This window comes from Ziziphus jujuba, chromosome 1 (assembly GCF_031755915.1).
Source record: "Ziziphus jujuba cultivar Dongzao chromosome 1, ASM3175591v1".
Classification (NCBI taxonomy): domain Eukaryota; kingdom Viridiplantae; phylum Streptophyta; class Magnoliopsida; order Rosales; family Rhamnaceae; genus Ziziphus; species Ziziphus jujuba.
The window spans coordinates 7,067,980-7,082,944 of record NC_083379.1 but is presented as its reverse complement, the minus strand read 5'-3'; the positions used below and the strand labels follow the sequence as shown (position 1 = coordinate 7,082,944).

The following is a 14,965-nucleotide window of genomic DNA, read 5'->3' as shown; positions in this document are numbered from 1 at the left end:
CAGTATGTAAATACATCGCCTTGAAGAATATTCCCGTGGAATATCCATAGACAAGTCTATTGCTAGAGTTTCATGGTTTACCTTCGAGTACATACGGTGGAGGTGAAGCCCTTTTTAGATATATATATATATATATATATATATTGGATAATTCCAATATGCTCAACAGATTTATTTCTAAATGATCTCCAGCTTACATGGATCAATTTTTGTTCAGCATATTTGACATTGTAATAATGGCAAAATAGTTTAAAAATATTTGATAGCAACATCGATGCAAATGACGTGAAATTTTGCTGGTTAGCAAAAGAAGTTGTGAAATTTCAGTCTTAAAAGTTGCAATACAAATGTTAGGTCAAGTTCAAAATGCAGTATGGATGCCAGAAAAAGGACAATGGGAAACATTACTGCCATTTTAATCCCATAAATACAAATCTAAGTTGCAACGTCATCCCCTTACATGCATACATAACTATAATTTACATATAGGGTGAAAGTGCCTGGTCGAGCTAAATATTAATATTTTAAAATTGGCTTATAATATTTAAGAGTGTTTAAATTCGGTTTAAGTTGGTAAAATTTTGAAATTATTTGTTTAAATTGAATTTAATTTGTTCATGAAAAATTCAAGTTTAGTTAAGTTTGATTCGGGTCGTTATAAAAGTTTTAGAAGTTGAATATTTATTTTTTGGAATAAAAAATTTAACATTAATAGTTAACAAATATTAAGTTATTTTATTAGTTTTATTGAAAAAATAATAATTTAACCTTAAAAAGTTTACAAATTTAAAATATAAAAATATCGTTGGATATGATAAAATTTAAACTTTTCATTAATTACTTACAAGTTTAATTTATTATTTAAAATGGATTTGTGATTTTTTTTTTTTTTTGGTTCAATTTCTGTTTGTTTTCTTTAAAATAAAGTTTAAATGAACTAAAATGGAACAGAAGTCGAACTTATCACAAGCTCTTTTAATCTGTTTACAGCCCTGCTCGTAAACAGTTTTGTTTTTATTTTATGATTATTTTTTTTTTAATAAATTAGGAGGGAAAATGGCTGATCGATTAGCATCTGGGTATCATCAAAATTCAAACGTCATTGGCAACTAGAATATCTGCTCTCCTAAATAGTTATAGAAAATTTCTTATGCCCCTTTCTTTTTTTATTTTTTTGGTATTTAATTTTTATCATATTCCCATGGTGGGATGTTATACGGTAACTATTTTGGTAATAAAGATAAATTTTCATAAAGTTTATTATTACTATTATTAGAAAAACAATTATATAAGTCTCTCAAAGAAATTCAACGGTAAATGTTACTGTTTCATCATATAATAATCTAAATTGGAATTCTAAATCTTAAACCCCATTTAAAAAAAAAATAAATAAATAACGAATTTATAAAGCCTTTAAATGAATATTTTTATTTGTTTTTACGTACTCAACGGGAAAATTATTAAACGCACTCTTTTTAGAAAATTAAAATAAAAACATAAAAGGATTGTAATTCTCAATCTTGACCATAAGAAATGGGTTAATATAAATTTCCATCATGCAATAAATTTGACATTTTTAATCCCTCTCTTTGGTTAATGATGGAGATCAAATCTTAGCACGTGAGAATGGCCGTATCTCAATCGAAGTTGATGTCAAATATGTTTTCAAATATGTTTTCTTTAACATTTTACTTTCCCTTTCCAGAAAAAAATAAATAAATAAAATTTAAAAATGTTTATAATACATCAACACCAGGCAGAAGAAACCTCATGAAATTACGGAGAGGTTTTAATTTAAAATAAAAAATAAAAATAAAAATACGAGGTCCCGAATAGTTTCTTTTCCTTCCTCCTAGACCTCCGAGGCTTCACTCCCTAAATCCCAGGCGGCCAAGCCTAATTTGCAATCACCGGCAGGTAATATACTATCTCTTTCTCGAATTTATATTCGTTTGGCTCTGCATTAGTTTTCCCATGAGAATCGATTTTGATGAGATATCTCACACTCTCCTCTGTTTTTTGACCGGAAAAATCGATTACTCATACATGGGGCATTTGCTATAGTTGTTTGCTTTTGCTACGCCATGTTAGTTTTTTTTTTTTTTTAATGATAATTCTTCCACTTGAGAGATTATGTGTTTGATATTTGTAGATCTATAGGATTCTAGCTATAGTTTTACAGGCTAAAGTTCTTAATCCAAACTGCCAAAATGCAAATATGGTGCTTGTTGTTGACCGAGATAAATTTTTATTTATTTCTATTATTTTTTTTTAGAGTTTTTTTATGGGTCATTTTTCTTATTCATTGAGAATTTGCCTCTAAATACTCCATGATTTATACAAGAGAATTGCAACTCCAATTTGTGTAAATACATTTAAGAAAAAACGTTGCTACGGGTACCAACACTTGTCGTACGCCGATTGTTACTGTTGCAATACGTGAATGGTTGGACAATTAATGTTTAAAAAAAAAAAAAAAAGAAAGAAAGAAAAAAGTGAACCGTAAACAAGCCAATAAAATAGAATAATAGGTTGCAATTTTGGTTCCCAAATCTTTCTCAAATAACATGGCAAGTCTGGTTTCGACCTCATGTCAGAGATGACAGACCATGATTCATTTGGGAAAAGATTTGGGGGGCCTAAAATTTGGGATCCCTGGCATCTTGCATATATTTATTGTATATTAATTATACTTCGCCACTTGATTAGATCTTGTTTTGCTTTAGTAATATATTTTGTTGCTAAGCACTACCGTGATTGTGTGTTTGTGAATCATAGATGTATTGCTTTGGGTTGTATTAAGCTAAGTTGGTGCAACATATGGCTACTGGCTGCTTAATTTTACTTTTCTATTCTAACTTTAAATGATAGATGAAGTTGAGGCACCCTCTAAAGCATCAGTAAACAGATGGATCTTGAATCCAAAATGTTTGAAAACGGATAAGATGCTTAGATATCTGAGGCCTTGGTATTTTCTGATTGACTCTTTTACTTTTTAGTTTAACAGCTTTTACATATTCGAATAATCAATGGCTGGTATCTATCTTTTGTTCAAAGAAGGATTTGTTAACTTTCTTGCAAATCTGAGTTGGTTTCCATTGCGTGGTTATTTTTTATTTACTGTCATGTGGTATTGTTTTCGTGGAAAGAGCAAGTATAGTTGCCTTTGGCATTTTGTTATATAGATTGTTTTCATTTTTCACATCGTTTTGGCATTGTTAAATCTATTTCTTCATAATCATACCTGAACTGTGGTTAAACTGTAGTTTTTTTGGTAGTTGATTCTACAAATGCAAATTTCAGTTTGCTCTGTAAGTTCTTTAAGTCTTGGACTTGCTTTGAGATTTTGAGTGTCAAGGGAGTCCAGTGAAGAGAATCTTCAGTGTTGGGGTGTATAATCAATAATTTGAAAAATTTATTACACATGGTGGAAATATAATGATAGTAGTATCAATCAAGATCTGTCACCTTCTCTACATGCTATTTTTGTAATTTGTTTTCTGTATTTTGAGTCCATGACTTAAATAGTTTGTCTTTTTGCATCTTGGTTCACTGTTCATTAGAGCCTCATATTGGGAGAGTATCTTGTGAGGTTTAAACACAGTGATATAGCAACCAGAGCTTCATTAAATCCTTCTGATCATGAGATGGTCACCTTGAATATTCCTAGAAGGAATTGACTCAAACATGTACAATTTTATGTTTACGAAGTGTCATTTATAGGACATGCTTACGAAATGGGATTTGTAGGATATTTCTATGTCAAGAGTGGTCCTTTGGATATTTAAGAAGACTAGTTGTCGGCTGCATACAATTTGAACTATTATGTATTATTGTAATGAACGTTAACATAGAGTTTGAGATCTGGTTGGATTTGGATTTCATATCTGAGGAGCTTTCTTCGATCCATTTTTTGGATAAGGAGATTTCAAACTAAGAACAAAGAATTAGAATTAAAGATTAAAAATTCGGAATTATTCTTTTGACATTTTTGAAAAAACAAGTAACTATGGTTATGTTCTACTCAGTCATATTAACTGTTATCAAGTGTGCTCTGATTCTCAATCCATGTACATTTTTTTTTTTTTTCCCTTTTTTATCATATCATATTTGACTTTGCATCACAAGCAAAACTGTGAAGAATGCCACATATTTGTTACTTGTAACATGACCTTGTTTGCATGCTTAAAAAGTTGATAGATATGGATTTGATCTTTGGCATTAGTCCTAGTGCTGAATCTAATTGGATTGTTCCTTAGCAAATGAAATGTCTAAATATCTTGAAAATATGTGACATTTGGAATGACATTTAACAGTAGAAGAAAGAGCGAAGCTAGAATTATATTTTCCCCCCTTAGTCAAATTGTTCTTGCTTTTTGTTATTTTATTTGATTTAAATTTATTTATTTTTATTTTTTATTATTATCATTATTTATTAATTTTTTATAAATATGAAAATGACTTGAGCTCAATGAAACTTTTCTTAGACTGTCAATCAAGTTTTTTTTTTGGTTTAAATTTTTAATGAGTATCAGGGCCAAGAGAACCTGGTGGTGCTGTTGATCTCATAACTTATTACAAGCTTTGGTCTCATTTTCCCTTTTTTTTGCAAGAGGTCACTCCCTCTCACTGTATCTGACAGTGACATCCAAAAGGGAAGGCATGGAGTTGGATCAGCTTCTTCAAAATGCCTCCCATTTGAGAGAAAGAAATGCATGTATATACCATTTTGATTTGGATCTACCAAGGGATGCTTTTCATATGAGGGAGACAACTCCTGTTAACCAGCCTTTTGTAAGACCTTTTGGTTTTATGGCTATCTATTTTTTGTTCCTCCTCTCTCTCTCTCTCTCTCTTTGTTTTTGTGTTTTTGTGTTTTTTTTTTTTTTTTTTTCCTCTTCTTCTTCTGGGTGCCTTTGGGGATGAGGGCTTGCTTAATGTGAAATTTAAGGAACGCCTATATGGAAGTTTTCCTTTTCCTTTGCAACTGATATGTTCTGATATTGCCAAGTTTCCTAATTAGGTAGTTTTATGTGCAATTTACAGAGGATCTTGCTGATACTGTGTATTTGTCTTACCAGAAACGATATTGTAATTTCTGTATGCATTGACAGACAGAAAAGGGCATCTCCACTGCAACAGCAAAGTTAAAAAGTGACTTTAAAGACAGAGAGAAGGGGCATAGAAAACACAAAGACCAGCACAGTTAGAAGGATCGTAAGAAGAAGACACTGTTACAAGGGCAAGAGCAGTGTTAAGGGTAAGAATATAAATGATGCTCATGGATTTAGCCTCGAGGACTTGGAGAAACAGCAGGAGATGGTTTGCACACCATCTTTTCTTGTTGCCCTCTGTTGATTGTACGTCCTAAATTTTGTTGCCATATGTTGGTTGCATGATTACGGTTTTTCTTTTTTCTTTTTTCCTTTTTTTATGAAAGCATTGTTAATATGCTAAGAACTTGCCGGATGACTATTAACTTGGATGTCCATTTGAGTGTTGTATTCTTTCTTCCATGAGTTATTTTTGTCTTTCTGAGGGAGGTGAGGGGCGGGATACCCACTACAGAATTAGGTCAAAGTAAATTCTGCTCGTTTTCTGTGGCATTTGTGTTGATATCAAGTCCTGTGGCCATTTGTCCAAGTTTTTCACCACCTGACGTCCTGAACTCTGTGAGGGCGCCCGCATTCTTAATGTAAATTCATGTTCGCTAAGACCGCTCAAGTCTTGGTATTACATTTTGAGGTACAAGATCTGCTGGTTGATTTACATGTGAGTCAGGGAATAGTGCAAAATTGACTCTGTTTGACTCTCTTCTCTTAGTGCAAAGTAGCTGGCAAAAGAGGGGGAGGGTGGGGGTGTGCAGGTGTAGGTGAAATCCTGGTCAGTTTATAAATATTGAGATATTCGTAAATCCTGTATGTAACAGGATTTCTTTGTTGCACACTAATCTTTCTGCCAGAAGGGTTCTGTTTACAGTTGATATGGATCTGTAAGATTTATGTTTCAATTTTTGTTTTCTATAGAGTACTCAGATTTTTTTGGATCATGGGTGACTGCTCAAATTTCGAGTGCTACTTTATGAATTCTCTCTTGTTACCAGAACTATTTTTTAAAGGGAAGTGAGTTTCTCATATTTTTGTGGTTTTATAATTTAACTTGAGTATATATGCTTTTGTTAAATAAAAGATTTTTTTTTCTTCTTAATTTTGAATTTTATCATTCCAAGTTTCTCTGCATTGCTAATTCATCAAGTAGCCCAAATGCAGACAGCAACTTTCTTTCTCTGCAAAAATGAACTTATTTATCTATTTTTTTTTTCTTTTTTTTTTCTCTTCTGGGAAGCCAATTCAACCAACCCCTTTTCTACCAATCCAAACGAAGCCATATATGGCCACATCATCTAGCATCGCAGCCATACAAAGGGCAACAAGCAAGCTCATTCGAAGTTGCAAAATGTGGAATGACCTCCTATGCAGAAAGAATCGAACCAAATAAATCACCTTTTCGGCACAGGAAATGGATCCAGCATAATCCTGCAGCTTGCCATCTTCAGATATATATACCCTCATTAGGAAATTTTTCCATGCAATAACGACTTCCAATTCCCAAAACATTAGTTCTCCTTCCCAAAAAAAAGAAAATAAAAAACAAAAAAAATATTAAATTAATAACTAAAATAATTTTGATTAAACTATTAAATATTCAAAACTCAAAGTTATCTTTAATATACTTGTCATTAATCAATACTTTGAATAGCTGGTGGTAATATTCTCATGTTTAAACATATTATCACGCTTCATATGTTAAGCATAAACAATAAAAATGGTAATTTATTCTTATTAAAACCTATTTGGCAATCTAATCGATATAACACTTAATTTGAAACGTGTCAGTTCACTCATTTCATTTTTGTTTAATTTTGTTAAACTCCTCTGTTTATTACTTTGAAAAAAAAAAAATCTCAAGCTAGGGATGATATTTTTTTGAGTTGTAAAATGCGGTATAATTTTTTATTTTTTATTATTTTGGAGATGTAAAATTGTTGTGAATATTAGGAAGGTTGGGCAATGTTTACTTGTGCACACAAGTCTATAAGCAAAGTAAGCTTCACTTGTGCATATCATAATCATATTAGCCTATAAAAAATGTAAGCAAGTAGAAGCGTAAATAAGCTGGGTTGAACCAGGTATTGACAGTCCTAAATTCGGCTCATATGATTTTATGAGCATTTAAGATCGACTCAAGTTCATAAAATTTTGAAATAACTTGTTTAAATTCGGCTCGACTTATTTATTAAAAGTTTGATTTTAGCTTAGCCCAATACGTTACCATATAAAAACTTCAAAACTTAAAAAAAAAAAAATTAAAACAAAAATTTTAACATTAGTTATTAATAAAGTTGATATATTGTATTAATTTTATTATACAATTAATTTATTTTTAAAAAAAATTATAAATTCCTAATAATTATATTACATGAATACATATAAATAATAAATTCAAGCTACTTATGAGCTTAATTTATTATTTAAAATTGGCTAACAAGCTTCGTTTCTTGTTTAAATTCATCCTTTTTTCATTTTTTTTATTTTTTATGTTGAAGTTCGAGTAAGCTAAAATCAAGTTGAACTCAAACTGATAACTAACGATGAATTTTGAGCCTGTCTGCAATCCTATAAGTAAGTAAGCAAAACTTTTATATGACCAAACCACCACCATTTAATAATGAATATAAAATACTATGAATAATGAAAGTATAAGATGTATAATGTGTAAGGTCATTACTTTTATCAATTATTATTAATGCGTTTCATTTCTAAATTAGCAGGACAAAATAATATTATATGAATTTTGACATAAATAATATGAAAGATATGGATTGTGCGTGCGGCAGATCTAGAGTGAATTATTGCTGATTTTTTTTTTTTTTGTTCTTTTAAAAAAATTGTTTATATTATATGAATTTGTAATAAATTACTAATCTTGAGCATTTCCAATGAATTTTTCTATGGAAGTTTATGTGGCAAGGGTTTTGAAAGGTCTTCATGCTTATGTGATATTTTCTCTATTTAATAGACTATATTTCCTGATAATTTTTTTCCAGTGATTCTATTCAGAGTATGATGGAGTACTGAAATATAAGTTTTTTTATTTTAAAATTATATCTAATTAAAATAGAATAAATTGAGAAATGAAAAGATGATTGATGAACAAAACCATAGTGTTTCGGATTGCTTGTCAAACTTTTATAATGTTCCTATTTCAAGGTACGTGGCCGTTATTAGGCGGTTAATTGAGGAACGACCTTTTATTCTTTCTATGTGAAGATCTTCTAGAAATAAAGATATGCTTACCCTAAAGGATGTGCGAGCTTGATGAACAAAGAGAAGGCATAATCAAGGCAATTTCATAAAAGCAAAGAGAAATAAGAAAAACTTTTTCTATCCTTTCTAAAGTTGTGGATTTTTTCTATGTTTGCCATTATTCTATAATCATTTGTGAAAAAAAAAATTTCTATTCCCTTTTATACAATTCAAATGTAGGTTTATTGAATCTTTCGTTTAATAAATATATAATTATTTTTTTCTGGAAAATGAATATATGGTGTTAACTGGTAGCTTCACCCATAATTTATGAATCCAAACCAATTAAAGCCTCATCTAATTAAAATTAAACATAATTAAAATATAATAAATTGAAAAATGAAAAGATGATTGATGAGTGAAACCATACCAACGAAACCCATGAGCTTGATGAACAAAGAGAAGGCCAAACCAAGGCAAATTCATAAAAGCAAAGAAAATAAGAAAAGCTTTTTCTATCCTTTATAAAGGTATGGATTTTATCTATGTTTTCTAATATTCCATGATCATTTGTAAATTTTTTTCTCTTTCCCTCTTATACAATTCAAATGAAGGTCTATTGAATCTTTCATTTAATAAATATATAATTTATTTATTTATTTATTTATTTTTTTGCAGAAAAGGCATATACGGTGTTGCGTTGTAGCTTCACTGCAACGATAATCTATGAATCCAAAGCTATTAAAGCCATGATTCGCCACTTAGAAATTGTGAAAAGATAAATCGAAACTAGAGCTTAGATCTCAAGTCATGCATACTTTTTTTTTTTTGGTCAATATATGATAAATACACAAAAATCAATAAAAATAAACAAAATACTGACTCAGCCTATCTAATAGAGTTTTCAGAGGTAAACAATATCCTTCATAGCTTATTGCTATATTAGCTTGATCGAACTAATGTACAAAACCATTAGAGATAATTTTTTTAAAATCCTTTTTATTTATCTGGCATAATATTTTTAAATAGATAAAACCAATAGACAACATAATTGGAGATGCTCTTCATTATGCATGTAACGGTGTATGTCAATATGAATTACTCTTTTTTTTTCTTTTCTTTTTTTTTTTTTGTAAAATACAAATATAAAGTGGTAAATAAATATGATTAATATTGGAAGATTTTAAAGATATCTCTTGGAATTTTTTTTAATGAAATTCTGGATAATTTTAGTCTAAATATGGAAACCTAAAAGCAAAAAAATTTGTGTCTTTTTATAATTTAGTTTTTTCTGATGAAATATGTTTTCTTTATATATATATATATATATATATATATATATATATATATATATATGTATATGGAAAACTAAAATTATAAGCAAATGTATGTTTTCGATAATTTATTTTTTAATAAAATAAAATTATTAGTATGTGAAGATTTTTAAAACAATAAATTATTTATTTTTTTGTGAAATCTTCCATAATTTTGTTTTTGATTGAAACTTTATTCGATAAGTTTTAGTATACAAGGAAAACTTAAGAATCGATCAAACTTAAAAAAGGAAAACAAAGAAACACAAATTAAAAAAAAAAAAAAAGGGAAAAGATTACCAAAAACTGTATTGGGGGATGCTCTCTCTCTCTCTCTCTCTATCTTCCCCCCCGTCCCCCTTCTGCTCCCCCCCAACCACCACCACCACCACCATTAAAATCGAAACCAAAAACGAAAAAAACTTTCAGTTTCGTTGAATATTGGCTATATGTGTTATAAGATTGGGCTAGAATCTTTCAATAGTAGCCAATCCACTTCCACGACTCTTAACTCTCACACCACCACCAACTTGTCATATTCCCATTAATCCTTACCCACATTTATAAAATTGTATGCCTCTAGCCGCTCCTTCTTCTTCGTCTTCTTTTGCAGTTGAGGCCTTGTATGTGAAGACAATTATCTTCTCTTCCAAAGCATCAGGTGAGCAGCACAAGCATATGATCTATTTAACATTTCTATATATAATTTTATTCTACTAGCCACTAGGTTTTGAGATCCAGCAGAAACGAGGTATATATATATATATATATTGTTTTTTTTCTCTTATATATAAATGTTCTGTACTGCCGGTGTATCAGCAATTGGAGTCGTATATAGTGATTTGAAGGGGAGGACTCATGAGGCGTTGATAAGAGATGAAGGAGAGGTGATATTGAGGGCAGGGGCAATTGGGAGCTCTCAGCTTCTTCTTCTCATTGGAGTTGGTCCACTTCCTCTTCTTTCGTCACACAAAGTTCCGGTAGTTAGCCAAAACCCCGATGTGGGAAACTTTATGGTGGATAATCCTCGTAACAGTATCACCATTATAGTCCCATTTACATTGGACCTTTCAATTGTACAGGTTGTAGGAATTACAAATTACTTCAATTATATAGAGCCATTCTCTTCCATCACCTCATTTTCTTTTCCTCAACCTTTTAGCTTTGATCCAAATGAAACCACTCCTTTAGAATTGAGTGTGGCAACCATTATTGAGAAGTCCTCTGGACCACTTTCAAGTGGCTCCCTCGGGTTGGTTTCGTCGGCTGATGTCAAAGTCAACCCAACTGTCTGATTTAACTACTTCGAAGATCCGAAGGACCTTGCTCGCTGTGTAAAAGGAATGAGGTTGGTCGGTGATATGCTAAAGACCAATGCCATGGAAGGGCTCAAGTTTAAAGATTTAGAGGGTGCCGAAGGTTTCAAGTTTTTAGGTTTTTCTTTGCTAAGAAAGCTCTCCAATGATGCATCAATGGAGGTGTGTTGTCGAAGCACAATGACGATATCAGGACTAGTCCAAAATCCCTCACTGGAACCCTAGACAAGCTCTGATCCAAGAAAACCCTACCGGACTTTCCAATGGAAAATCCGACAGAACCTCCCCTAAGGGTTGGACTTACCACAAATTCCATGCGCTGAAAATACACTTCTATATATATATCGCCTTATTCCTCCACTTTACTACAATTTAATTCAATAATAATCAGCACTTCCATAAATTAAACAGGCAACTAATGTAGCATTTAATAAAATGTGTCCAATACAGTATACAGAGCATCATAGAGTACAATTAAGTATCAAAGTTATACAACAAAGGATGGAAAGATATATTACGATAGAAATAAATGAAAAGAAAGATAACTTCTCGAAATACGATAGCACAAAGATCAAGCTCGCTCCAGACGAACGTCTACCAATCTTTGTACCTAGGGGAACGGATTTAAAAATATGAGATGCTAATCATCTCAGTGAGTGACCCAATCTAATATACAATTATAATAGTAATAATAATTATAGTACACTTGATTAATTAAGAATAAATAAATAAATAAATACTAATTAATTGGAAATAATATTTTCTCTCAAAACTCTCACCATTCACTCTGTTGGAAAGGTTCCCCTTTTAAAACATTTTTGCAAAATCCAATCTTTTATGCCCCAAAAATCAAGGAATAATTAATTTAATAAATCATTAAATAATCCAAATACGAATAAAATATAATAAAATAAATTCAGAATACTTACATTAAAGAAATATAACATAAAAGTGAAATTCAATATATAATTTATAAAATTTGATTTAATAAATCAAAATAAACAGTGTCAAAAATATAATTTAAATAATTACAAATAATCATGCAAATAAGTTGTAAAAAAATACTATAATATTCATTTTGAAATACGCAACCAATCTATATAATATTTTTATGGCAAGATGCATTTTAAAAACATTAATTTTAAATAAGTGACATAAAATATGAATAATTATATTTTAGAAAATACTAATTGAAAATAGGTGATAAAATAAATTAAATACATTTAATTTAAAGGCTGCTTTAAAACTTTAGGATTTGAAATTTATATCAGAAAAATAATACTTGACACACCATACTATATACCAGTGATGTCCTACGATACTCAGCGTCTTGAGTACTATCTGGCGGGAGGTTAAAGAGAGAAACTTGCATACGGTCGCTTTAGCATCCCGACAGCGCCGCTGTTTAAACCGTCAAGTATTATTGTTTTTCAAATTCATATTCCCACATTTTTCTTTAATATCACCAGCATAAATCCATCGATAATATATAATTTTTCCCATATCATAAAATCAACCAGATTATATTTCAAGTGCATAAATATAGATTTTGAGAGCACTATAATTTAAACCAATATTTTTCTTGAAATCTTTAAAATCAAATCATGCCAAAAATATTATTAAAACCATATGAAACTCATATATTCTTAAAATAATGTAAACGCATTTGTTATGCATTATAAAATCAACATCAAACTCAACAATAATTAATTAAAAATCTTAAACCATAATTCCTTTAAAATCCCAAATACCTTTTTCGCAACAACACATATATTAAAATCATTATAAATCGGCATTGTAAAATTAAATGGAAATTTCTTCAAATATTAAACATATATTAAAATTCACATGAAAACTTTCTAATTACACAATATTCCAACAATAAAATTTAACAATTATTAATAAAATCCCATATTCATAAAATTCTTGAAATCAAAATATTTTTTGATGCACAAATAATTATAATTCATTCAATTTTGGCATCAAGATTCCAAATATAAATTTACTAAATATTCAATACATAAAACATATTCTTCAAATAACCAATTAACACAAAATATATATATTTTAACATCCCAAAATAATTTTGAAGGTGGGTCACTCACTTTGAGCATGCAATCCAGCCAAGATCCTCCATAGGATCAATTCTACGACTCATACGTACTCCTAGAATAACAATATTACACAGGATTAAATAAATTAATATTTTATTCGAATAAATAATACCCGGTATTTGGGAGAGCGAACACAAATGACAACCAAAATTCACAGATAATATGTCGAAATGAAGCTTACAATACAAGGATTAAGGATTAACCCTTATCTTTCAAAGATTAGACCCGAGGTGGCCAGAATCTTGCCGAAAAAGTTTCGGTTTTTAGGTTCTCGGCTCTCATAGAATGTCGTGAATTGGAGGAAACCGACCTTAGATCTAGGTTCAGGGGGTTGGAATTAATGGGAAATGGTGGCCGGTGCAACTGGAAACTCGTCGGAAAATCAATTTCCCGACGAGCCGCCATGGTCACAGGAACCTGTCACTGCCGGCGGCGCGTCCGGTGTCCACTGGTCGTGATGTTTAGTGGAAAGATAGATCGGAAAATGGGTAATTCAACGGGACTGGCAATGAGGCAAACAGAGGTCTGGTTTGGGAGAAATCGGCCGAAGAAGGAAACAGGCCGCTCGCTGGAAAAGACCCCAATCTAGGTGCGTCACAGGCGATCTGGCCGTGATTTTTGGCTGACCGGTCGGTTTTGATGGGTGGGTCATGGTGTTTAGGTGCGTGTACTATTCTGGTGGGCAGAAATGGGTGAATGGCAGTTGGCCGGTCTTTCCCCTTTTTCTTTCTCTCTCCTCCTTCTCCTTCTCTCTCCTCCCTCCCTTTCTCAACCAGTCAAAATACTCGTGGGTGCCACTGTTCACTCATGGGTGGGTCCACTTTTTGTGACACGTGGCATCACTGGTAACACACATACAGATCCATGAATAGTAAATGTTGTCTCGGAAAAACTTCACAATTCCGTAACTTTCAAACCACATGTCCAAATCAGATTTGCCACTAGTCTATGAACTCATATCGATGAGTACGTCACAACCATGTGTGAGTCAAAGCTCAACTTCGCACGAACAAAAAGCCAACTTCGGCACCCCTTGAACAGTTTGCACCTCAACTTGTTTTGCTCATAACTTTCAAACGGTAGCTTCGATTTTGACATGCTACTAGTCTACGAACTCAGGATGACACATACTTTGCAATGGTGCCTCGATCAACGTGCAAAAAATTCCGACATATTTTGGGACAAGGTGTTACAGACGACCTTCTAGCATTACCATGGTGGATGCTTGGTGGGAAAGGTTGTTGATGGTGATTTGCGAGTAGTGGGTACAAATTCACTTCGAGTGGTAGATGGATCCATATTCAATACATCACCCAGAACCAACCCTCTAGCCACCCTTCTGATGATAGGCCTGTAAGTATTTTACTCTTACTCCCCAATATGCCTTTGTCTTTTTTTTAATGAAATATTTTACTTCTAACATGGTTTTGTTATTTTGTGAACTTTGGGCAGGTACATTGGGCTTAGGATGTTGCAGGAAAAAGAGGCAGCGAGATAGATTGAGCATCGTTTATCATATACATAATATAAAATAATGAAAATAGTAAATTAGGGAAATAAATTTGCGAAACGACCATTTTGTAGAATGAGTATGCTCAATATCATTATGTTCTATGCAATTATATGTAATGTTTTGTGAGTCTAGCAATCTGATTTTTGTTTTTATTTCATATCCGAGAAGGGGATTCATACTTTTGCTTATTTGGTGTAAATATCACTCGATTACAATAATGCAATAAATTTTTAAAGCATTTTTTGTTTGCTGATACTCGAAGATCAGACTTATGATCAGTTAGTTATGTCATAAATAAATTAATCGAAAATAATGTCTCTCATAACTTTTATTTTTATAGCATTAATGTTAATATTGGTAAAATCAACATAACTTCTCATAGATTTTTTGTTTTATAAAATTT

The 14,965-nt window shown here is 31.3% G+C and overlaps 1 protein-coding gene and 1 long non-coding RNA gene across 2 annotated transcripts; both read left to right on the top strand.

Annotated features, from left to right (window-relative positions):
• The first annotated feature begins 1,760 nt into the window (after positions 1 to 1,760).
• On the top strand, positions 1,761 to 5,504 carry LOC107414428 (uncharacterized). The gene is made up of 3 exons (XR_007243181.2): positions 1,761 to 1,917; positions 4,614 to 4,794; positions 5,082 to 5,504. It is a non-coding gene; the product is annotated as an uncharacterized LOC107414428 (long non-coding RNA).
• A 4,688-nt stretch (positions 5,505 to 10,192) lies between these two features.
• On the top strand, positions 10,193 to 10,914 carry LOC132800346 ((R)-mandelonitrile lyase-like). The gene is made up of 2 exons (XM_060813809.1): positions 10,193 to 10,280; positions 10,439 to 10,914. Exons 1-2 carry the CDS (start codon positions 10,193 to 10,195, stop codon positions 10,912 to 10,914), a joined length of 564 nt encoding a protein of 187 aa, XP_060669792.1.
• The last annotated feature ends 4,051 nt before the right edge of the window (positions 10,915 to 14,965 follow it).